The 25,757-nt window shown below is 42.3% G+C and overlaps 1 protein-coding gene across 1 annotated transcript in view; it reads right to left on the bottom strand.

The window, feature by feature from the left end:
* LOC311149013 (rho GTPase-activating protein SYDE2-like) overlaps positions 1-23,163 on the bottom strand; it is a 95,569-nt gene extending 72,406 nt beyond the window's left edge. The window contains exon 1 of the mRNA XM_084186084.1: positions 20,712-23,163. Coding sequence (XP_084042210.1) covers positions 20,712-22,950 — 2,239 coding nt within the window. The 5' untranslated portion in view covers positions 22,951-23,163. The remainder of the gene's footprint in view (positions 1-20,711) is intronic.
* Between the last annotated feature and the right edge of the window lie 2,594 nt (positions 23,164-25,757).

Consider the following 25,757-nt stretch of genomic DNA (forward strand, 5'->3'; position numbering starts at 1 on the left):
TGTCTGCACGTCGTTTTTTCGTCTTTTACAAATGGTAGGCTTACCACATAGATGGGCATTCATAAAACTCAATTTCAGAAAACACTGTAGGCTACACCTCAGTAAGCATGGACCGACGACGCCTTTTGGATGTCTTTTTTTGGTGCAGTTCCGGACCGGCCTTGATTTCAATGTCCACAGACATAGATTTTGGTCCAGTCCGGCTGGTCCAGACCAGACAAAATCTGAACCATCATAGAGGTTTATGTTTGGTTCAGATTTTATCCAGTCTGGACCAGCCTTGATTTGGTCCAAACATAGACGTCCATAAAGTACTTATTTTCAACTTTCATTCTGAAAAAATCAATATTTCAGGAAAATAAGTACCTCAACTTCATTCAGAACCGATAATGACCCTGATTTCAACATCCGGAAATACCTATTTTTCAATGTCCAGAAAATATGCCTTTTCAGCTTCCTGGAAAAAAATTATTTTAAACATATAGAAAATACCTTTTCACCTTTCTTTCAGAAGCTAAATTGAACCTAACTTAAATGTCTGAAAAATACGTACAGTACCAGTCAAAAGTTTGGACAGGTACTCATTCAAGGGTTATTCTTTATTTTTACTATTTTCTACATTGTAGAATAATAGTGAGGACATCAAAACTATGAAATAACACATATGGAATCATGTAGTAACCAAAATAGTAATATATTTCATATTTGAGATTCTTCAAAGTACCCACCCTTTGCCTTGATGACAGCTTTGCACACTCTTGGCATTCTCTCAACCAGCTTCATGAGGTAGTCACCTGGAATGCTTTTCCAACAGTCTTGAAGGAGTTCCCACATATGCTGAGCACTTGTTGGCTGCTTTTCCTTCACTCTGTAGTCCAACTCATCCCAAACCATCTCAATTGGGTTGAGGTCGGGTGATTGTGGAAGCCAGGTCATCTGATGCAGCACTCCATCACTCTCCTTCTTGGTCAAATAGACCTTACACAGGGTCATTGTCCTGTTGAAAAACAAATGATAGTCCCACTAAGCGAAAACCAGATGGGATTGCGTATCGCTGCAGAATGCTGTGGTAGCCATGCTGGTTACGTGTGCCTTGAATTCTAAATGAATCACAGACAGTGTCACTAGCAATGCACCCCCACACCATCACACCTCCTCCTCCATGCTTCACGGTGGGAACCACACGTGCGGAGATCATCCGTTCACCTACTCTTTGTCTCACAAAGACACGGCGGTTGGAACCAAAAATCTCATCAGACCAAAGGACAGATTTCCACCGGTCTAATGTCCATTGCTCATGTTTCTTGGCAAAGCAGGTCTCTTCTTCTTATTGGTGTCCTTTAGTAGTGATTTCTTTGCAGCAATTCGACCATGAAGGCCTGATTCACGCAGTCTCCTATGAACAGCTGATGTGGAGATGTGTCTGTTACTTGAACTCTGTGAAGTATTTATTTGGGCTGCAATCTGAGGTGCAGTTAATTGCTGATTTCTGAGGCTGGTAACTCTAATGAACTTATCCTCTGCAGCAGACGTACAGTGGAGAAAACAAGTATTTGATACACTGGCAATTTTGCAGGTTTTCCTACTTACAAAGCATGTAGAGGTCTGTAATTTTTATCATAGGTACACTTCAACTGTGAGAGACGGAATCTAAAACAAAAATCCAGAAAATCACATTGTATGATTTTTAAGTAATTCATTTGCATTTTATTGCATGAAATAAGTATTTGATACATCAGAAAAGCAGAACTTAATATTTGGTACAGAAACCTTTGTTTGCAATTACAGAGATCATACGTTTCCTGTAGGTGTTGACCAGGTTTGCACACACTGCAGCAGGGATTTTGGCCCACTCCTCCATACAGACCTTCTCCAGATCCTTCAGGTTTCAGGGCTGTCGCTGGGCAATACAGACTTTCAGCTCCCTCCAAAGATGTTCTATTGGGTTCAGGTCTGGAGACTGGCTAGGCCACTCCAGGACCTTGAGATGCTTCTTACGGAGCCACTCCTTAGTTGCCCTGGCTGTGTGTTTCGGGTCGTTGTCATGCTGGAAGACCCAGCCACGACCCATCTTCAATGCTCTTACTGAGGGAAGGAGGTTGTTGGCCAAGATCTCGCGATACATGGCCCCATCCATCCTCCCCTCAATACGGTGCAGTCGTCCTGTCCCCTTTGCAGAAAAGCATCCCCAAAGAATGATGTTTCCACCTCCATGCTTCACGGTTGGGATGGTGTTCTTGGGGTTGTACTCGTCCTTCTTCTTCCTCCAAACACGGCGAGTGGAGTTTAGACCAAAAAGCTCTATTTTTGTCTCATCAGACCACATGACCTTCTCCCATTCCTCCTCTGGATCATCCAGATGGTCATTGGCAAACTTCAGACGGGCCTGGACATGCGCTGGCTTGAGCAGGGGGACCTTGCGTGCGCTACAGGATTTTAATCCATGACGGCGTAGTGTGTTACTAATGGTTTTCTTTGAGACTGTGGTCCCAGCTCTCTTCAGGTCATTGACCAGGTCCTGCCGTGTAGTTCTGGGCTGATCCCTCACCTTCCTCATGATCATTGATGCCCCACGAGGTGAGATCTTGCATGGAGCCCCAGACCGAGGGTGATTGACCGTCATCTTGAACTTCTTCCATTTTCTAATAATTGCGCCAACAGTTGTTGCCTTCTCACCAAGCTGCTTGCCTATTGTCCTGTAGCCCATCCCAGCCTTGTGCAGGTCTACAATTTTATCCCTGATGTCCTTACACAGCTCTCTGGTCTTGGCCATTGTGGAGAGGTTGGAGTCTGTTTGATTGAGTGTGTGGACAGGTGTCTTTTATACAGGTAACGAGTTCAAACAGGTGCAGTTAATACAGGTAATGAGTGGAGAACAGGAGGGCTTCTTAAAGAAAAACTAACAGGTCTGTGAGAGCCGGAATTCTTCCTGGTTGGTAGGTGATAAAATACTTATGTCATGCAATAAAATGCAAATTAATTATTTAAAAATCATACAATGTGATTTTCTGGATTTTTGTTTTAGATTCCGTCTCTCACAGTTGAAGTGTACCTATGATAATAATGACAGACTTCTACATGCTTTGTAAGTAGGAAAACCTGTCAAATTGGCAGTGTATCAAATACTTGTTCTCCCCACTGTATGTCATATTAATGCACATAAAGATTAATGCAAATTATTCTCTATTGAACAAAACAATTATAATTCTGGAGCCCTATTTTGACAGTAAAATATAACAATAATGGCCTAATTATCAACCCCAAACTCATGACAATCACTGCATTAGGCTGCATTGCATCAATCATGCATTCCTGCTTAGACATGTTAGATGTAACAACTTATTTATTGAATGCCATTTCAGTAAGTCTATTACACTTCTTATTAAGCATTTTGAATCACTTTATGAGATTATTACAAATTGTTCTATTGCGTGACACCGCAAATATTTTTGGTGGGCTGCGACCAAATCACGGGCTGGTGCCATCAACTGAAAAAGTTAGTGGCACCAGTGCCATCAGGAAAAACGTTAGTCTGGAGCCCTGACCAAGTTACACTACTCAAAAGGCACCTAATTGGAGGAATGACCCACATGGCATGTTAGCTTTAGCTTGTGCAGAGTAAAGGGGGATTGCCTGTTAGCTTTAGCATTGGGATGGCATGTTAGCTTTAGTGCTAGCCTTAGCTACGGCTGTAGCGGTCATGACATTTTGTCATACGGTAACTGTCATGCAAATGACTGCCGGTCTTACGGTAACTGACCGTTAATTAATATAAATACGTTTAGCATCTCAGGCCTCCACGCATACAAGCCGCATCTACATTTTTAAAAAGGTATAATAAATCCATTTAATATACAACATCACAATAAATCCATTATTTATTTTAGGCAGGTCTAAAGAAACATTTTGATATAAAGAAAATGTATTTCAGAAGAACAGAATAGCATCCCACTGGGCATAGTGAATTCAATATGAAATCAACAAAACACTTCACCATGCCATTGAATTTAGGTTAAAAGTTAGGTGAAAAAAAGACCAAATGCCCTTATGTTGATGACTTTTTGCAAATCCAATTAGTTTTCCACATTGAATCAACGTCATTACATTTTTGGGGTTGAAATGACGTGGAAACAACGTTGATCAACCAGATTTTTCCCAGTGGAATATTCTGAGTCGGCCTACTGTATGTTATCTGGCTATGTGCCATTCCAATGGCAGCATAGGCTAGTTAATTTAGCAGACAAGATATGCTTATAAATTCCATGCCATTATTTTATATTATATGATTTTAAAGTAAGAAGAATATAACTAAAAATAACAGAATAAAATAGAAAGGATATTTTTCCCTTTCCTGAGCGAGTGCGCATAAGAGCTACCGTAAAACTTCAATTAAACGCAGAGTATCAAATAGCTGCTTGTCCCTTTTAATAGCCGGGCAACAACACACATTTCAGCAAATAAACGCCTGTTTTAAATAAACACAGGGTCTAAATGAATTACCATAAATTGTTTACGAGGTTTAATGTTTGATTTGTTACATTAAATAATTCAGTAATGATTTGAAAAAAATATGGCAATCATCCGTTTTTATCGGCAGTAAGATACTGATAGCAATTGGCTGCTAACAGCTGAGAACTGTTAGCTAACTGGCAAGCACAAAAACTTTGGGAGTAAAAACCGTCCAATCGTCCTTTAGTGGCGAAAGTAAGAACTGCCGAAAATGCACAGTCAAAGAGGAAAATAATAATCATAATAATATAATTATTTATCATAATTATCATTTAGCAGACGCTTTTATCCAAAGCGACTTACAGTCATATTGTCAAGGAATTTTAATGTATTTATTTTAATAAAGGGATACTAAGACAAAAGAAACGTGACAGTGTGTAAATGATAACAAATTAGTGCAGGAAGAAGACATTTATTAAAATGATGGAAGTGAATGCTGGAATTAAACAATTAACTATGCAAATGAGCAAAAGCTGTGTGCATTAAGGAAATAGTTTTGTTCAGTGATTTAAGCAAATAAACGCCCGGGCTATTATTTTAAGTTTTACGGTATGTTGAGCGTAAAAGTCATCATTTGAAACAGGTCCTATACACTAGATTTAGAATCATTTTGCAACTTTAGTTGTGAATGATACAAACCTTAGAATGTCTTAGAAATCAAAACATATATGGACTGCATGATGTGGCTATATTGATGATTGGGAAAATGTCACAAAAAAAGCTTCCTTGCCTCAGGCTGCACATGCTGTTCTCCCATCAAGTGATAATATTCTCACCCATCAGACTATTCTCAATTTAATCTTGTCTTTACTAATATGTGAAGTTAGTTTCGATTTAGAATGGGCCATTTATCAAATGGGCAGGAACAGAGGCAGGGGGATAAAGACATGTCATCCGTATGCACTCGAAAAGCGCCGGGAAGGCTACTCCGGTTTTACAGCAGAGCAATGTGCTTAATATTAGCAGCTGATAAATACATATAGTCTCTCCTGAGCCTGTTGGGGAGTTGCAGCGATGAGACAAGATAGTAACTACCAATTGGGGAGAAAAATGGGATGAAATATAAATAATAACAAAGCAAAAAATACAGTGGGGAAAAAAAGTATTTAGTCAGCCACCAATTGTGCAATTTCTCCCACTTAAAAAGATGAGAGAGGCCTGTAATTTTCATCATAGGTACACGTCAACTATGACAGACAAAATGAGATTTTTTTTCTCCAGAAAATCACATTGTAGGATTTTTAATGAATTTATTTGCAAATTATGGTGGAAAATAAGTATTTGGTCAATAACAAAAGTTTCTCAATACTTTGTTATATACCCTTTGTTGGCAATGACACAGGTCAAACGTTTTCTGTAAGTCTTCACAATGTTTTCACACACTGTTGCTGGTATTTTGGCCCATTCCTCCATGCAGATCTCCTCTAGAGCAGTGATGTTTTGGGGCTGTCGCTGGGCAACACGGACTTTCAACTCCCTCCAAAGATTTTCTATGGAGACTGGCTAGGCCACTCCAGGACCTTGAAATGCTTCTTACGAAGCCACTCCTTCGTTGCCCGGGTGGTGTGTTTGGGATCATTGTCATGCTGAAAGACCCAGCCACGTTTCATCTTCAATGCCCTTGCTGATGGAAGGAGGTTTTCACTCAAAATCTCACGATACTTGGCCCCATTCACTCTTTCCTTTACACGGATCAGTCGTCCTGGTCCCTTTGCAGAAAAACTGCCCCAAAGCATGACGTTTCCACCCCCATGCTTCACAGTAGGTATGGTGTTCTTTGGATGCAACTCAGCATTCTTTGTCCTCCAAACACGACGAGTTGAGTTTTTACCAAAAATTCTATTTTGGTTTCATCTGACCATATGACATTCTCCCAATCCTCTTCTGGATCATCCAAATGCACTCTAGCAAACTTCAGACGGGCCTGGACATGTACTGGCTTAAGCAGGGGGACACGACTGGCACTGCAGGATTTGAGTCCTTGGCGGCGTAGTGTGTTACTGATGGTAGGATTTGTTACTTTGGTCCCAGCTCTCTGCAGGTCATTCACTAGTTCCCCCCGTGTGGTTCTGGGATTTTTGCTCACCGTTCTTGTGATCATTTTAACCCCACGGGGTGAGATCTTGAGCCCCAGATCGAGGGAGATTATCAGTGGTCTTGTATGTCTTCCATTTCCTAATAATTGCTCCCACAGTTGATTTCTTCAAACCAAGCTGCTTACCTATTGCAGATTCAGTCTTCCCAGCCTGGTGCAGGTCCACAATTTTGTTTCTGGTGTCCTTTGACAGCTCTTTGGTCTTGGCCATAGTGGAGTTTGGAGTGTGACTGTTTGAGGTTGTGGACAGGTGTCTTTTATACTGATAACAAGTTCAAACAGGTGCCATTAATACAGGTAACGAGTGGAGGACAGAGGAGCCTCTTAAAGAAGAAGTTACAGGTCTGTGAGAGCCAGAAATCTTGCTTGTTTGTAGGTGACCAAATACTTATTTTCCACCATAATTTGCAAATAAATTCATTAAAAATCCTACAATGTGATTTTCTGGAGAAAAAAAATCTCAATTTGTCTGTCATAGTTGACGTGTACCTATGATGAAAATTCCAGGCCTCTCTCATCTTTTTAAGTGGGAGAACTTGCACAATTGGTGGCTGACTAAATACTTTTTTCCCCCACTGTATATTTGCAGTAGCCTATAGGCCAGACCAGTTATGTCCCAAAGACATCTTAAATCTTTTTTTTTTGGGGCCTTGCGCAATGTGCGGTAGGCTATTAGGTTATGTATTGTATAACAGCACAATCATTATTTTAATTCAGGCTTTTTTCGGGTTTGGGCTCATACATAGGCCTATGCATATTCTTAAGCTCTAATATGTTTCTAGATGTTCTACATGTGATGTCTTAAATGCTTTAAATTTACCTCAACGGTCAAGTGGAATTTGACTACGGTCATGAGTCATGACTGCCGGTCTGGCGGTAATACGGTAACCGCAACAGCCCTAGCCTTAGCTCAAGTTGAATTAGAGGCTGCAGTCTTACAGCCTAGTGTGAGTTGAGCTGGTCACTGCAGAGCTGTCTCCTCTAAGGGGTCTTTCATAAGAGAGAGGGAGCGTGCTCCAACACGTAGAACATTCCAGACCACAGCTCCTCTAGATTTACAGCCTTCTCCTACACCTCCTACACCTCCATCACACACGGCACGGCACCACCTTGCCACAACACTACTCCTTCCCTTTCATACTATCTATCTACTGTGCCGTCACACTCAAACTGTAAACGCATATGCCATTCATATCAACATACAGTGCTTTGAAAATAAAAATATGCTGTATGTAGGACATAGCCTTTGCCATGGAGCCTCAAACAGGAAAGAACCAACTGAAAAAGAACTTCTGCGTGTTCTAGAAAAGTTACTCCTATCATCCATCATCTCAGTAAGCTGTGAGAGAACCTCAACCTCAGTGTGTGAGCGCAATGTGAGTGTGAGCACAGTGTGTGTGCACTGTCTGTGTGTACGTGTATATCCTGACCCGACCCCAAGATAACGGCAGTTATCCTGAGCCTTCCTTTGCCCTGGGATGCTATTTGGTGTGAACGTCTGGTGACCTTCACCACCAGTGTCCACATTGGTCTCCCACACACACACACACACACACACACACACACACACACACACACACACACACACACACACACACACACACACACACACACACACACACACACACACACACACACACACACACACACACACACACACACACACACACACAAAAGACACAGAGTGCAGGCCAATTAAAAGTCACGCAGAGTGAGTGCTGTACCCCTGTGTCTCAGAGAGTGGCCTTCCTGCCCAATGAACACCCAAGACCTTAGGGGTAACAGATGGCCTGGTTAAATAACACACTGGTGTGTGTGTGTGTGTGTGTGTCAGTCAGTCCTCTTCCCTGCAATCACATGACCCTGCCACCCTGTTGCAAGGGTGAGAACTGGAAACAGTTCCTATTCTCTTCTGCCTATTCATTCATATAGATAATTACTTTTCTTTGGAATATTAATCAACAAAAACCACAAAACATACCTTCCTGACTGAGTCATCAGATGAAAATGAAGATGCTGGTGCTTGACTTTGACTTGGAGAGTATTGTATGATTCGTATTTGAGTCATCCTCGTCTGGCTCTGCTACCCTGATGCCTCCTCCATTCATCACCTGATCTGTCTTTAGCATCACCATCATCCATAAATCTATCCACTTACATAAACAGCAGACAAGAGGAAGCATTGTACCTGGTAACCTGGAACTGGTGCTATGTGTGTTTATGAGAGAAAACCATGCAGCTCAGTAACAAGACTTGGCGTGATACAGACACTGAGAGTGATATTCTTAACAAGACTTAACAGTGGAGGGAAGCAGGCAAAGAGGATCAGATTACATATTTCCTGCCTATTTGATATTGTAGCCACTTTAATAGATCAACAAGGGCAGGGGAGATCACTTTACCCTGGGTTATGTGTTATGGCAAAAGGGTTATGCCACAATATTGCAAAGCATCAGCTCTTAAAACTGGATATATCACCTTTATAAAGTATGTAAAACATCTATTATTTGTGAAACATCTATGTCAACCTTTAAAAGGGTTTATGAAGCTTTTACGCCTTATTATTTACATAGTGTGACCTCTGACAAATTTTACGAGGGGAACAGACTGAGCCACAGACTGAGGCATAACAGGTACTGAGAAAGGGAGAGGCAGGGACACAGAAAATCAAATCTTCAAAGTTCAAACAGCAAGTGGGCGTTTTACCCTGCTGGCTAGCATGGCTATAGAGTGCATTTGGAAAGTATTCAGACCCCTTGACTTTCCCACATTTTGTTACGTTACAGCCTTATTTTAAAATGGATTAAATCGTTTTTTCCCCCTCATCAATCTACACACAATACCGCATAATGACAAAGCAAAAACAGGTTTTCTGAAATGTTTGCAAATGTATAAAAATACCCTTTACTCAGTACTTTGTTGAAGCACCTTTGGCAGCGATTACAGCCTTGAGTCTTCTTGGGTATGACGCTACAAGCTTGGCACACCTGTATTTGGGGAGCTTCTCCCATTCTTCTCTGCAGATCCTCTCAAACTCTGTCAAGTTGGATGGGGAGTGTTGCTGCACAGCTATTTTCAGGTCTCTCCAGAGATGTTCGATCGGGTTCAATTCCGGGCTCTGGCTGGGCCACTCAAGGACATTCAGAGACTTGTCCCGAACCCACTATTGCGTTGTCTTGGCTGTGTGCTTAGGGTTGTTGTCCTGCTGGAAGGTGAACCTTCGCCCCAGTCTGAGGTCCTAAGCACTCTGGAGCAGGTTTTCATCAAGGATCTCTCTGTACTTTGCTCCGTTCATCTTTCCCTCGATCCTGACTAGTCTCCCAGTCCCTGCCGCTGAAAAACATCCCCACAGCATGATGCTGCCACCACCATGCTTTAACGTAGGGATGGTGCCAGGTTTCCTCCAGACGTGACACTGGCATTCAGGCCAAAGAGTTCAATCTTGAGTTCATCAGACCAGAGAATCTTGTTTCTCATGGTCTGAGAGTCCTTTAAGTGCATTTTGGCAAACTCCAAGCGGACTGTCATGTGTCTTTTACTGAGGAGTGGCTTCCGTCTGGCCACTCTACCATAAAGGCCTGATTGGTGGAGTGCTGCAGAGATGGTTGTCCTTCTGGAAGGTTCTCCCATCTCCACAGAGGAACTTTGGAGCTCTGCCAGAGTGACCATCTGGTTCTTGGTCACCTCCCTGACCAAGGCCCTTCTCCCCCGATTGCTCAGTTTTGCCGGGCGGCCAGCTATAGGAAGAGTCTAGGTGGTTCCACACTTCTTCCTTTGAAGAATGATGGAGGCTACTGTGTTCTTGGGAACTTTCAATGCTGCAGAATTTTGTTGGTACCCTTCCCCAGATATGGGCCTCGACACAAACTTGTTTCGGAGCTCTACGGACAAATCCTTTGACCTCATGACTTGGTTTTTGCTCTGACATACACTGTCAACTGTGGGACCTTATATAGACAGGTGTGTGCCTTTCCAAATCATGTCCAATCAATTGAATTTACCACAGGTGGACTCCAATCAAGTTGTAGAAACATCTCAAGGATGATCAAAGGAAACAGGATGCACCTGAGCTTAATTTCGAGTCTCATAGCAAAGGGTCTGAATACTTTTGTAAATAAGGTATTTCTGTATTTTATTTTTTATGAATTTGCAAAAATGTATAAAAACCTGTTTTTGCTTTGTCATTATGGGGTATTGTGTGTAGATTGATGTGGAAAAGGGAAGGGGTCTGAATACTTTCTGAATGCACTGTTACTATTACTCATTGTATTTATTCCTCGTGTTATTCTTTTTTCTATTTTTCTCTCTGCCTTTTTGGGACGCTAAGGAAGCATTTCACTATTAGTCTACACCTGTTGTTTACAAAGCAAGTGACAAATACAATTTGATTTGATGGCTGTTGTTCTAATGCAGGTTTGATTTAAGCCCCATTCTTCTGAGCCCCCTCAGCCCTAAGCAGCCCTGAGCTGACGAAAACAAAATGCTTGGATACAGAGAAGTGACCCCCACACTGCCAGGAGAAAACCCAACTCAACCCAACTCTGCCTGTGTTTGTCCCTTTCTACGTCTCCCCCATTTTTCTTAACCATCAACAGCATCGTGGAGGTCCTACCCAAGGTTATTATAGTTTTGTGATCTAATATTAGATTCGATTTCTATTCGTTTTTAGATTTTTATTATAAATTCAGTTTAGTTTCAGTTAGATTTCAGACTTGATTTACTCATTTCTATTTTGTTTCAGTTTGATAAAAACATTTATATTTGGCTTTTATATTATTTTGTTTCAGTTTTAGTGTTAGGGACAGAATGTAGCCTATGAGTGGGAGGCTAGGAGAGGCCAGGAGCATATATGTATTGTAGGCCTATAGTTTGTTTTTTGGGGCTGTCACTTCTTGCCACTCAGTAATACATAAGGTGATAGGCCTAGGACCATAGACTTGGATAGACATAACATCTCTGTATCTGTGTCATGAAGGAGTCTGTGAGAGCATGGACAGCCCCACTGAGGCCATCTCCATCTTGAAATAGTCAATTTTCTTCTTCACAAGTCAAATTCATTGGCTGATCCCTCCTGATGACCCGGCTGTCACGACTCCAACTGGGTCATCAGGAGGGATCAGCCAATGAAGTTGGAAGTCCAGCCCAGTTGACTGAATCAAAATGGTGAAAGTCCTCAATGACGTTGCCCATACTAACACAGGCTTTTGGCCACTAGAGTACTTCATACAACTCCATGGCCAGGACATAGGTTTGGTTAGGTTTAAATTATAATTCAATCCTAATGTGACTTGGATTTAAAGGATAAGCGCCTAGACTGGTGCAAGAAATACGGTGAAATATGTTTACCTCAATCCAATGCTTTTTGTTTTGTTTTGTAGTAGATGTAAGAAGAATCAAGTACCTTTACCGTTATATAACAGAAAGAGAGGAAAAAACAACAAATGAAGTCATGGCACATTCGACATGTAATGATTATGTAATATTAAACATGTGTCACTGACTAACCCCTTCAAATAGGGTTAATAAAAACAGCTGCAACAAGAGCAAAAAACATAAGCAAGACAACACTTCTTCACAAATCCATCAGTTCACAGCAAACCAGCCAGCTTGTGTGTCTGTGTGTGTGTGTGTCTGTGTGTGTGTGTGTGTGTGTGTGTGTGTGTGTGTGTGTGTGTGTCTGTGTGTGTGTGTGCGTGTGTGTGTCAGGGTTTCCGTTAGGAAAATGTGGCGGCAGACATTTGATAAACTAACTGGACCCATATGCATTGGGTGCATAACCTGATCAGGGCGTCCACCCACAGTGCTCAGAATGAAATAAATCACATTTAGATTATGGTAATTCATATTAACAGAACATGCAAGTTGAGGATGCAACGATGTGCGGTCCTTCTTACCGAATTCTGATGCGCACTTTGAAGATGTTAGAATAACTGTCCACATGTATTTTCCTCAGCCAACAAGACGAGTAACGAAGAGCAAAATCACCAGCCTATGTCAATCTACTATCCCCATAGTAGAAAACTTGACCTATTCTCTGGTCAGCGTGTCGAGAAAGAAATAGCCTATTCCAAACAGACTCTTGAGACAGTAGCGGAACGATAGATCTCATATTCATACAACCAATAGGCCAAGGCTACATAAAAAAAACATTAAAAAGCAATGAGTCTGATGCAACAGGTCAGAATGTTTAGCTTAAAATGTTTATAAACTATTATTTTTTTCATATTATACGCGCACTAATGCACACAAGGCAGTAGGCTACGTGCGAATGTTCATTCCATAATGCAATTAGCGGGAAAACAAGGTTGTCAAAAGCGCACCGCACATACGAGCGGTTTCATCTGACAGAGAAGAAAATAGAGCTGGACGATATGGACAAAAATCCATATTGCAAAAAAATTTATAAATCCATAACGATAAATTGCAATGAATACATTTTTGGGGAGGGGCACAGGTACTCTAGAGGCTGCTGTTGGCAAGACTACAGTTACGCTTCATTAGCGCCCTTTTTACACCAGGTCAAAGAAATGGCCATATTAGCCTAAGTTATTTGGTTACCATGTGATCCAGCATATGATTTATAAGATGATATAATGCTGCTATTTTAAACATTCATTTAGTTACGCATTTATTTCTGATTTCTGTCCATTAGTATATTGGTGTTTGGTAATTGCAGCATATTATTTGCTCCAAACAATCAAAATGTAGGCCTATAACTTTTTGCTCAATTATATTTAACTTTATTACAACACATATCGATCGCGAGGTGAACTCAATGGCCAAAACACTGCAACCTCGTCCATCCATTTAGGTTGGTGGCTTTCACAACATTTGTGATGCGTTCATTACATTTGTGATGCTCCTTTGGCTGATCCCAGGCTAGCTAGTCCCGCAGCCTCTGGCCTGGGCTATTATCTCCCCAGTGTGGTCCTCTGCAGATGTAGTGCAGTGTCAATTACATGTAGGGCTCCAGTTGTTGTCGCGAAAAAGTGCACCTGTTTCAGCTCCGATGTTATTTTGGCATGGCATTTCTTGTACATGGCATTTTGTATTTCTTGTCCAGAATGTGAACCATCTCCTTGAACTCACTTTGTTCAACTGCTGAATATGTGGCCATGTTTTTTGCGATGTGGTACGTTATGGCATCTTGTTAGGGAGTTGTGTGTGCAAACGATTCCATAATGGATTGTTGACTGGGCTTTGCTCACTTGTTGTCCTCTGCCTCATTTTTCTTCGCCATGCATTCGTCATGCTGTACCATTTGCCTGTGTTTCAAATGGTGGAATAAGTTGCTCATGTTTCCTCGAGTGGTTGCTATAGTTATGCACCAGTTCAAGCACACTGCCTCACTCTGCTCGATGTCACTAGGTTTAACAACAAAATAAGCCCAAATAACCGACACAGCATTATTTGGCAGTAATTGTTATTGGTTTCTGGGACTGCATTTTCTTCGTCTCTGTTCATTTTCCCCCCACTAATGAACAAAGCTTCTACTAGCAACATCACTTGTGAAAACAGCCGACAACAGGTGTGGGAAGCATGGGATAGAACACGGCTCTGATTGGCTGCTGTAGTCTTGATTCAAATGAAACTGCATAGATCAAAGTGTTGAGCTCCCGGAGCTCAATTATTTTTTAAATGCCGTGTCGCATTGATATATACCGCGCCGCTCCTTAGACTATTGTTTAATGCATGAAGGAACATTGTGTAATCACCGAAAATTACCGACATGTACAAAATTGCTTCGGTATGAGTTAGCAATGCTGGTGTCGGTAATTTTCGGTGTATCATCCCAGCTCTAGATGAAAATATCCATTAAAAATGTAGAAAGAGGGGAGCTCTGATATGCAACAACTAGCATGGGTTGCTAATATGACTAGGACTGTGCCTTTGGCTACTGAACAATGAAAGAAAGTTGATATAAAATAATAGCCTCCACGGATATGGTCTGATTTTGGCTAGGCTACTTTGAAGCAAGGTCAGACAGACATGACTCATAATACTGTATGAGGTAAAACGTTCAGGTTTCAATCAATAAAGTATATGTTTTCAAAATGCATACTGCCTCCAGCTCAATGCAAAGTGGTGTGTGATGTGCTGATGAAGCCTGCCTTCTGTTGCCTATGCATTTGATATTTGATATGCTGTAGCAGCAGTTCTCGTGCTGTCTGACAGATATTCAGCTCAGAGGCTCTGTATCTGTATGCTGTACGCATGTGATAAATAAGATACATAACAAATATACTGTACACACACACCAATTTAATTCCACTAAATTATGCAAATTAACCTATAGACCAATAAGCATGACCAGTCAAATGTGTTTCCATCGACTGGTATTGCCATCAATTAATAGGCTAAAAAGCATTATTTCTCAAATGGGATTTTTTCTTCTTCTCCCTGACAATTGGCCGGCGACAATTTTATTTATCGGCTTTTCTATTTTTTTATCGGCCAAAAGCCGGCTATTACCGGCTAACGGAAAACCTTGGTTTGTGTGTGTGTGCCTTTCTGTTCAACCAAACAAGATTTTCTGGTGTATCTCTGCGTTCCAGAGAGGTGGTCGTTCGGTTTCTCATGCCTGATGATAGTTGTCCACATACAGAGAATATTCTCACCACGAACGCTATGGACGCAGGGGCAGAAACCAGATCAAGTGCCACAGGGCACAGCTTTGGATAAACAGCCATCCTTGCCTGCCAGATCTGGAGAGGTGACTCTGTTAACATGCTCCACTTTACCTCTTTCAGGTATTTCCGCAGCTCACACGGGGCACTTAATGCCCTGCCAGGTTGACCCTCCGGCTGGACAGTGACCCCAGACACAATCTTTGATGCGAGGAATCTATATAAGAAGCACTGTGGTCAAGATGCTTGCTGGATTCATCGTGCTGGCATATTCCTGGGGTCCTGCTGCTCCACGGCTGTACTCTCTGACTCTGCTTCCCTCATCAGTGGCTCCATCTCTGTTGAGTGAAGTACCAGAGACACACTTAGGTCCATCAGGCAAGCTGCTGCAGGGGTTGGATCGAAGTTGGCTGCCGGAGGATTCACTATGCAGGCAAAACGCTCATGCAGTGACTTCAGGAGGACCTGTGCTAACTGTTTTACAACAGTAGTAGACTGCAAGTGTTACTCAAGGTTGAGAAGGCATGGTACCACATCAGACAGCAACTGGCTGTCAGTTTGAAGGTGGTCAGTGTGGATTGCGAATGGCTCCAGCAACTTCACAGGCTGCTCTAGCTTGGCCCAGTCACTGGTCAGCAAGTTGGTCGGTGTGGATTGCGAACGGGTCCAGCAACTTCACAAGCTTCACAAACTTTTAACCCAACTTTTAACCTAAATCCAATGACATGGTGATATTTGTTGTTGATTTCATGTTGAATTAACGTTAGTTGACAACTCAACCAAACGTAAATCAAAACTAGATGTTGAACTGACGTCTGTGGCCAGTGGGTAGGCCTATTTGAAACATCGGCATCTACTGGCAACATTTACCCACCAGATTCAGAAGCTCGAAAACCCCACTAGAAAAAATAGCTTGAAAACCCTATTTGATTTTGGCCCAAAGTTTAGAAGAAAAAAATACAACTAAACATAATTTATGATGGTTTTTATTTTATTTCATTTTGCAGGCAAAGATAATAGTTTTTGTATAGTTTTAGTTTTTCAAATATTTTTCGATTTTATTTTTTATTTCAGTTTACTAAATTGTTTTTCCAATTGTAGTTTTTATTTTAGTTTCAGTTTTCATTTACTATAATAACCTTGGTCTCACCTCACACACACGCACAGACACACGCACGCACGCATGCATACATGCATGCATGCACACACACACACACACACACACACGTACAGTGAGGGAAAAAAGTATTTGATCCCCTGCTGATTTTGTACGTTTGCCCACTGACAAACCTTAATGACTTGGAGAAGATCTGCAAAAAGGAGTGGGACAAAATCCCTCCTGAGATGTGTGCAAACCTGGTGGCCAACTACAAGAAATGTCTGACCTCTGTGATTGCCAACAAGGGTTTTACCACCAAGTACTAAGTAATGTTTTGCAGAGGGGTCAAATACTTATTTCCCTCATTAAAATGCAAATCAATTTATAACATTTTTGACATGCGTTTTTCAGGATTTTGTTGTTGTTATTCTGTCTCTCACTGTTCAAATAAACCTACCATTAAAATTATAGACTGATCATTTCTCTGTCAGTGGGCAAACGTACAAAATCAGCAGGGGATCAAATACTTTTTTCCCTCACTGTACGTACATACACACGCACACACACACGCACACATACATGCGATAGGACATCTGACAACTTCTCACTATTTTAACCTACTTCCCTAGACACACAGACTCACATCACTGTGAAAAGCAAGCACAGTGTAGGTGATGAATCTACAGGGGATTGCACACTAGACTTGAAAATGACTGTCCTAAAATATAATTTACACTAATTAATTATATTCCTGACTTCAAATTGAGTTCTAATTTACAATTAAAAAACCAGGAGGAGGATAAACAGGGATCACTTTTAGTGTCAGCCTAGACATATAAACATCTGCATAAATTAAGAAAGAGCCTATAAAAGGAGAGTTCATAGTCTGGGGTAGTAATTCAATCACTCACACTTTGAGAGGTTAATGCATTTCTTTTTTCTTTAAGAGGAAGAGAGAGAAAGTCAAATATCTACTGTTTGCTGAAGTTCTGGTGCTTCTGTCACCAACCAAGGAGGGCCTACAACAGCCCCTAGATCTTCTGCACAGATTCTGTCAGACCTGGGCCCTGACAGTAAATCTCAGTAAGACTAAAATAATGGTGTTCCAAAAGAGGTCCAGTTGCCAGGACCACAAATACAAATTCCATCTAGACACCGTTGCCCTAGAGCACACAAAAAACTATACATACCTCTGCCTAAAAATAAGCGCCACAGGTAACTTCCACAAAGCTCTGAACAATCTGAGAGACAAGGCAAGAAGGGCCTTCTATGCCATCAAAAGGAACATAAAATGTGACATACCAATTAGGATCTGGCTAAAAATACTTGAATCAGTTATAGAACCCATTGCCCTTATGGTTGTGAGGTCTGGGGTCCACTCACCAACCAAGAATTCACAAAATGGGACAAACACCAAATTGAGACTCTGCATGCAGAATTCTGCAAAAATATCCTCTGTGTACAACAAAAAACACCAAATAATACATGCAGAGCAGAATTAGGCCGATACCCGCTAATTATCAAAATCCAGAAAAGAGCCGTTATATTCTATAACCACTTAAAAGGAAGCAATTCCCAAACCTTCCATAACAAAGCCATCACCTACAGAGAGATTAAGTTGGAGAAGAGTCCCCTAAGCAAACTGGTCCTGGGGCTCTGTTCACAAACACAAACAGGCCCCACAGAGCCCCAGGACAACAACACATTTAGACCCAACCAAATCATGAGAAAACAAAAAGAGAATTACTTGACACATTGGAAAGAATTAACAAAAAAAACAGAGCAAATTAGAATGCTATTTGGCCCTAAACAGAGAGTACACAGTGGCAGAATACCTGACCAATGTGACTGACCCAAACTTAAGGAAAGCTTTGACTATGTACAGACTCAGTGAGCATAGCCTTGCTATTGAGAAAGGCCGCCGTAGGCAGACCTGGCTCTCAAGAGAAGACAGGCTATGTGCACACTGCCCACAAAATGAGGTGGAAACTGAGCTGCACTTCCTAACCTCCTGCCAAATGTATGACCATATTAGAGACACACATTTCCCTCAGATTACACAGATCCACAAAGAATTAAAAAACAAACCCAATTTTGATAAACTCCCATATCTACTGTGTGAAATACCACAGTGTGCCATCACAGCAGCAAGATTTGTGACCTGTTGCCACAAGAAAAGGGCAACCAGTGAAGAACAAACACCATTGTAAATACAACCCATATTTATGTTTATTCATTTTCCCATTTGTACTTTAACTATTTGCACATTGTTACAACACTGTATATATACATAACATGACATTTTAAATCTCTTTATTCTTTTGGAACATCTGAGTGTAATATTTACTGTTAATTTTTTATTGTTTATTTCACTTTTGTTTACTATCTGCTTCACTTGCTTTGGCAATGTTAAAATATGTTTCCCATGCCAATAAAGCCCTTACATTGAATTGAATTGAAAGAAAGAGAGAGAGAGCTAGAAAGAGAGAGATCTAGAGAGAGAAAGATGAGACAGAGAGAGAGAGAGAGAGAGAGAGAGAGAGAGAGAGAGATCTAGAGAGAGAAAGATGAGACAGAGAGAGAGAGAGAGAGAGAGAGAGAGAGAGAGAGAGAGAGAGAGAGAGAGAGAGAGAGAGAGATCTAGAGAGAGAAAGATGAGACAGAGAGAGAGAGAGAGAGAGAGAGAGAGAGAGAGAGAGAGAGAGAGAGAGAGGGAGAGATAGAGATCTAGAGAGAGAAAGATGAGACAGAGAGAGAGAGAGAGAGAGAGAGAGATCTAGAGAGAGAAAGATGAGACAGACAGAGAGAGAGAGAGAGAGAGAGAGAGAGAGAGAGAGAGAGATCTAGAGAGAAAGATGAGACAGAGAGAGAGAGAGAGAGAGAGACAGAGAGAGAGAGATCTAGAGAGAAAGATGAGACAGAGAGAGAGAGAGAGAGAGAGAGAGATCTAGAGAGAGAAAGATGAGACAGAGAGACAGAGAGAGAGAGAGACAGAGAGACAGAGAGACAGAGAGAGAGAGAGAGAGAGAGAGAGAGAGAGAGAGAGAGAGAGAGAGAGAGGGGCCCACAGGGGTAGGATAAGCTCTAGGGCTGATCTTTGTAAATACTTAATCACTCCCCATTTTGTTCATTGATACTGAGGAATTAAGTAACAGGGTGCAAACAAGTTAAACAACATGAATGGCATTCTAAATATTCACTCCCAGGTCCTTTTAAAATGCAAGTTACCATGGAGAAGTAAGGAGGGGGGACATGACAGCCCAATCCCCCCACTTCCTTCTTTCCTCTACCCAAGAGCAACCTACAGAGAGAGGGACCTTCCCTTCCCAGGTCCCTGAGCTAGTCTTTTCTATACATCCCTTTTCATACACAGCAGAAATAGCCTAGAGGCTTGTATGTCTCTCTCCCCAGCTCTTTCTTCTCTCTTCTGCTGTTTGTCAACTTCAACAGGTATGGTTGGACAGTGGAAAAGTTCAGAAGTGGATGAACTTTTCTATGATGAGAGAAGAAGAGAGTCGAGTACACAAAGATGAATAGAGTGACAGAGATGGAAAAAAAGAGAGAAAGATGAGGAGAGAGAGAGAGAGAGAGAGCGAGAGAGAGAGAGAGAGAGAGAGAGAGAGAGAGAGAGAGAGAGAGAGATTAGAAGGTCCCCCCCCCCCCCCTCTCTCAAGTCAAACAGAGAGGCCTTTTCGCTGCAGTTCGGAGATCACACTATTTCTAGCACTGCACCAGAGAGTCAACAACAGCAGCCGGCACATGTGGCCTAGTGCCCTGTTGATTTACCCTCGACCAGACTCTCAACCCACCACAGTCACACACACACACCATGGAACACCAACCTGAGATTTTCTAACATAGTAATATCAAAACAGGATATCCATTTGTGTTTCATGATACAATGTTTTCATCTCAAATTATGCTGGTAAGCAACATTAAACATTTATACACATTACATTTAATTGTTTAAGATAAATTTTTTATGCATTCCCAGTATCACCGTTATCAACAGCATGAGACTACAGAGTGAGTTAGTGGTTATTGTTAATACTACAGTGTGACCCTCTATAACCCTGTGACGCAATACTCAATGTTTAAAATGTATTGTAAATTAGTGTGTGAAGGAGAAGAACCAGAACCCACCACCAGTTAGACTTTAGAGAATCCTACTAAGGAAAGCAAATAGGCCGGTCAGACAAGCATTCATTGCGTCCCTTTGGTTTGCATCCAGAGGGGGGAGATTGAGACCACCACCACCACCAGACGGATTGGTTTAATATGGGTTAAGGAGTTTGGAGGAGGACAACAGGGGGGAGATTCCCTGGATGGCAGAGTGAATCCACTGGGGGGGCCACCACCACCCCAGGAGGGGCCTTCCTACCTGACTGCTGCGTTGCCTGGCCCTGGCATGAGACCACTGCGGCTGGTTTAGCCCTGTGAACTCTGGTTGTCAGGGCTGCTGGTTTAGATCCACCTGGAACTGAGCTGACCTGGCCCTGGCTGGGCCGTGGTGCCCTATCCAGGCCACCGTGGGCACCATGGGGTTGGGGCGTGGAGCCTGCGATGCGCTGCTTCATCTCAGATGACAGTAGGCGGCCTTTGTGCATCCACTCCTGCATCTTGTTGACGGTGACACCGTGGGACTTGGCAGAGCCTCCCTGGTCCAGAGCCCAACCGCTCATCTCGCTGTCTCGATTGTTGTTACCACCCTGCTGGGTTTCTGCATTGTCAGATGACCCGGTAAGGCTGTTGACCGAGCCTCTCCTCTCGTTCAACTTGCCATCGTCACCGGTGTCTTGGAGCAGGTCGTCGCTGCTCGTGCCACCATCGTAGCTAGTCTGTTTCTCAAATGGGTCAGAGGCTCCAACAGCCTTCGGCCTACTTGCTCCATCCCCATCCTCACAGGCCCCAACAACAGCAGGGCTTTGGGAACCGAGGCCCTGGATACAGGGCCCATTGTGCACACCACTGGAGTATTTGATAGTTCCGTCACTAGAGGAACGCAGTAAGGGGGGCCTAATCCTGCTAGCAGATTGGTTCACAAGGCTCTTGCTAATTAAATTATTATTATTTTCACTCAGCAGGCACAACAGGAGCAAGTCCATGTCAGACACCTGTTGGGCACTGTACTCTCCAGATGACCAAGCATCACTGGCCATGTGCTTGAAGGATGACCACGAGCACATGCTGTCCCGAGAGTGACTGGAGGAGCTCTTCTCATCTATACATCCGTTGACACGGACCTGACCATCAAAACTAATATCATGCATGGCGTTTATAAGCAGGTAATAAGCCTCTTTCAGCTGGCTATGTAGTCTGTCTGTCTCCTGCGCACTGTCACTGATGACATGTCCTTTTGGAACATCTATTCCCGACTCTATGCTTTCTACTTTATCAGAGCCTTTTCTGTCATTTGGTCCTACTGATTCCGATGCGTAAAAGGGGAGAATTTCGTTATCATAATAATCGTCATCCTCGCTATCTATAGAGTGGTGTCGGAGTGTTCCCTCTCTAGCGCATATGAAATGGGAGGCCACGGTTACTTCGCATATCTCCAATTCAGTGGGGAAGAATGTGGGGCTCTGCAAATGTGTCCCCCTAATGTTGTTCCCCGTAAATTCAGGCGAGCTCCCGTAACGCTCAATGTTTTTAATAACAATGTTTTCCTCGGTGTAACTACCGGTCGGATGATGCGCACATAGGACACCCGGCGGATACATTTGCATCCAGTTAGTTGTAACGTTTGTTTCCAATATTTGGTTTTGGCCAGGATGCAAGTTCGCCTTGCCTTTTAAATCATTTATTGACATCTGTGCCTTCTCTGCCTTGTAGTTGTACACAGTTTGATGGCAGGAGTCTGCCTGCCTGTCGCTGACTCGAGTCTTTAGATATTTGTCAAAGCAGACACTTGTCCCATTACTCTTTGAAGCAGGATAGTGGCCATCTGTCAGTTTAACTACCTCTCGATCTACAAAACCAGGCCGTCTGTGGTATATAATAGGATTTTTAGGACTACTGCCCCCGAACCCGATTGAGTCCCCTGCGCTGTACTGTCGCGGAATTGGGCCAAAGTGTTTTCTCTGTTCGTGCGGTCTCCCGATGTGTTCTTGTTGTACTTGTCTCGAAAAGTAGCCGGGCCCTTGTTTATGGATTCTGCTCATCTCGTCTCTATCGTGTCCCCCGTACTGCGTTGCTATTTGAAGTGAGACCCCCAAGCGTTCTTCATTAACTCGACCCCTAAACTCCGAGCCCCCGCTACCCTGATTGTCTCCCGGCCCCCGGCTAGTGTTTATGTGCATGGTAGCTGGAGGCTCGTACTGCTGGGGAAACACACTAGTCTCAACAACTCCTACCGTGCTCTGCTCCAAAATTGATCCGACCTTGTTTTCTACAATCCCGTTCACATAACTCTCGTTACCTCTCATGATATTGTCTGTCACACAATGCAACTCTGCGAACATTACTACTGGATGAGCTTGTCCGTCTGGGTTTTGATAAACTTTTTCTTTACCTTCTCTGCCCCCATTAGCTGCAGCGCCGTATCCACCAGCCGGTGTCCCTTTCTTGGATTTCTTCCCCCGAAGTTTTGCTAGTAAAGTCCTCCGCAGAGGATCAGCCATTCCTTACTTTCCACCGGTGTTTCTCCAGTTTCAGCACACGCCCCCTGGTCGGTAGAGACCGAGTTTGAGTACCCTTTCTGCGGACAAAACTCGCCGAGTGTACGGAGTCCTCTCCATTCTCCACTGTCACCTCTAATCTGCCCCCTCACTGTCTATAGCTAGTTAGCTTGTTAGCTCACTTGCTCAATTGCACCTCTCGCTCTTCACCCTCTCTCTCCGCATTCCGCTCTCTGTCTCCCCTCATCTCCGTGCTTGCGTCTCAAATATTTGGAATATTTCCTGACCGTGATAGGAGCGCATTGCGCAAACTCGTGCGCAAGCAGTAGGTTCAAAAATGTTTAGCTGGCTGCTACATTGTACAAATTCACCGAATATGTTATGAATTTGGTAACAGAAAGACACAACATGTGACATAGTATCCTAGAGGCAACATGTGACAGATTAGTAAATCACTGGTTACATTCCAGAGAATCTATAAACGCATTATGCAAAGTCCTACAGGCTTGGTCAAGCATAATAATATTATACTACTACTACTACTAATAATAAGAATAATACTAATAATATAATAACTGTTTCAAATGTGGTTTCCAAGCCAATCCACAAACTATAACAACGCATATAGCTATAATATATACGTGTTTATCATCAACATGTTTGTCAATCTCAATATATATTTTCTTGATTTTTACTGACTTGTCAGTGCACGTTTTCCCGGGGGATATGGAGTACAAGGCATGAGTGAACCACATGACTTCTGTGCATGTCTGCAGAACAGATTCACAAGATGCTCAAGATTTGTTTTAATGAGTTGAGCATGCCAATAAAACCACAAGAAAAGATAAGAGTGAATAGACTAATGTCTACCAAGTATTGCTATCCTGTATCTGCCTTCACTTCCAGTAGGCTAAAACACTTGATTGAACAGGTTACTTATCACTTATGCATTCATTTTTCTGTACTTTCTTAGAAAATAACAAACGTATGTTACTTTATGTACGGATATAATGTAATTACACAAATTATTCCCTTTTTTGTTATTCTGGAATAAGACCTATGATATAGTGTTGCTGGGAATTCCTTATTTTTAAGTGAAAATCCTTTATAGCATTCAAATACATTACATTTTACGTCATTTAGCAGACGCTCTTATCCAGAGCGACTTACAGGAGCAATTAGGGTTAAGTGCCTTGCTCAAGGGCACATCGACGGATTTTTCACCTAGTCGGCTCAGGGATTAGAACCAGCGACCTTTCGGTTACTGGCACAACGCTCTTAACCACTAAGCTACCTGCCGCCCAAATATAACAGCACTCTGTCCTTGACCTGCTTAATGAAAGTGCAAGACCATGAGTAGCCTTCTGCTCAGAGGCATCATACCCATAGGGGGCACAGGGGCATGTGGCCACTCAGATTTGTCCTGTTTAAAAATGTCAAATAAAACAAAATATGTTTTCTTTTTTTGGTAAAAACGGATGTTGTTTCTCTGTAATACTACTAGCCACTTATACATTTTATGAAGTTGGCTTTAGCTAGCCCAGATTGGGAATTTATCTCCCAACATCATAACTAGCTACCAAGAAGCCATTTCAGGCTATCAATTAAGTTAGAGTAGCTAGCTTGTCTAAGTATCTTAGCTGGCATGCCTGCTGACAAGGTTGATAGATTTGAAAAGCAGGCAATTACTAACTAAGACTCACATTCCTTTCAATCTTTTACCCAGATTTTAGCAGTGATGCAGAGAAAGACAAAAAATCACCAGTCAGGAGGTAACAGACAGCTCTAGAGGTGTGCTTAGATATGTAGAAAAATAAACATATTTATTGAATAAACATAGAATTAAGCATAATGATTATGGCTCTAGATTGCAGGAAAAGGGTGTTTCAGTTGTTTGAAAAATTGAACATTCTCCAACTTACAGACACGGGGGAGTCTGTTTGCTTTACTCTGCAACCTCTATGATACAGCAGGGAAAGAAGAGGATGTTTTGTTTCTTTTTTCAATCACTCACGTTCCTCTTTGTGATGGCAGGGGCAGAACATCTGCTTGGTTGGACCCTATTCAGACAAACCTGTGTGTGTGTGTGAGAGTGTGGTGGACACAGGGCTTTGCAGCTGTTGGGGCTCTCTTCCCGATGGCTGGCCATTGTTCCCAGTCTCTCCCCCCAGCCTGGTTTATGGGCCTTCGCATTTTTCAATGCACACCGCAACTAAATGTATGGCCATGACATGCAGCCTTTCTCAGGGTATAAATTAGACTGGATCCCTGACTGTCAGAACTGCAGCATTGCGAAGGGCCTCCTTTATGGTCAAGAGAGTCACTATTCTTTTCACATGCATTCCTATGTATCCTCTCGCCATTTGGAATGATGAGAAAACCATGAAAACAACACAAAACATAAATTATATGTTTTCAGTTGAGAACACAGTGTTTAATGTTCTATTCTCATTTCAAAATGTCTGGGAAAATACCAATCAAACTGAGTTTATTGTGATATTGTCCTGATTGTCCCTAAAGTGAATAGTTAGAATTTGTTTATACATTTATATACAGACATTATTCTGTATTCCAAACACTGCCAAACAAAATGTTGTCATCACAACATCACAACTCCTTCCCTGAAATCTTATACATCCTGACACAGCTTTATAAGTAGTGCATACCGTTAAGCATCTAGACAACACACTCACCAACACACTGACACTCCCAGGCTAGACCAGGGCAGGGTTATCTTTAAGCCAGTGCATGTGTTTGCTACTTAACCTGCTCTGGTAACTTAAGCCTCTTCAGGTAGGACATGACGTTGA

Source organism: Coregonus lavaretus (assembly GCF_964263955.1).
Source record: "Coregonus lavaretus genome assembly, chromosome: 21".
In the NCBI taxonomy this organism is placed as follows: domain Eukaryota; kingdom Metazoa; phylum Chordata; class Actinopteri; order Salmoniformes; family Salmonidae; genus Coregonus; species Coregonus lavaretus.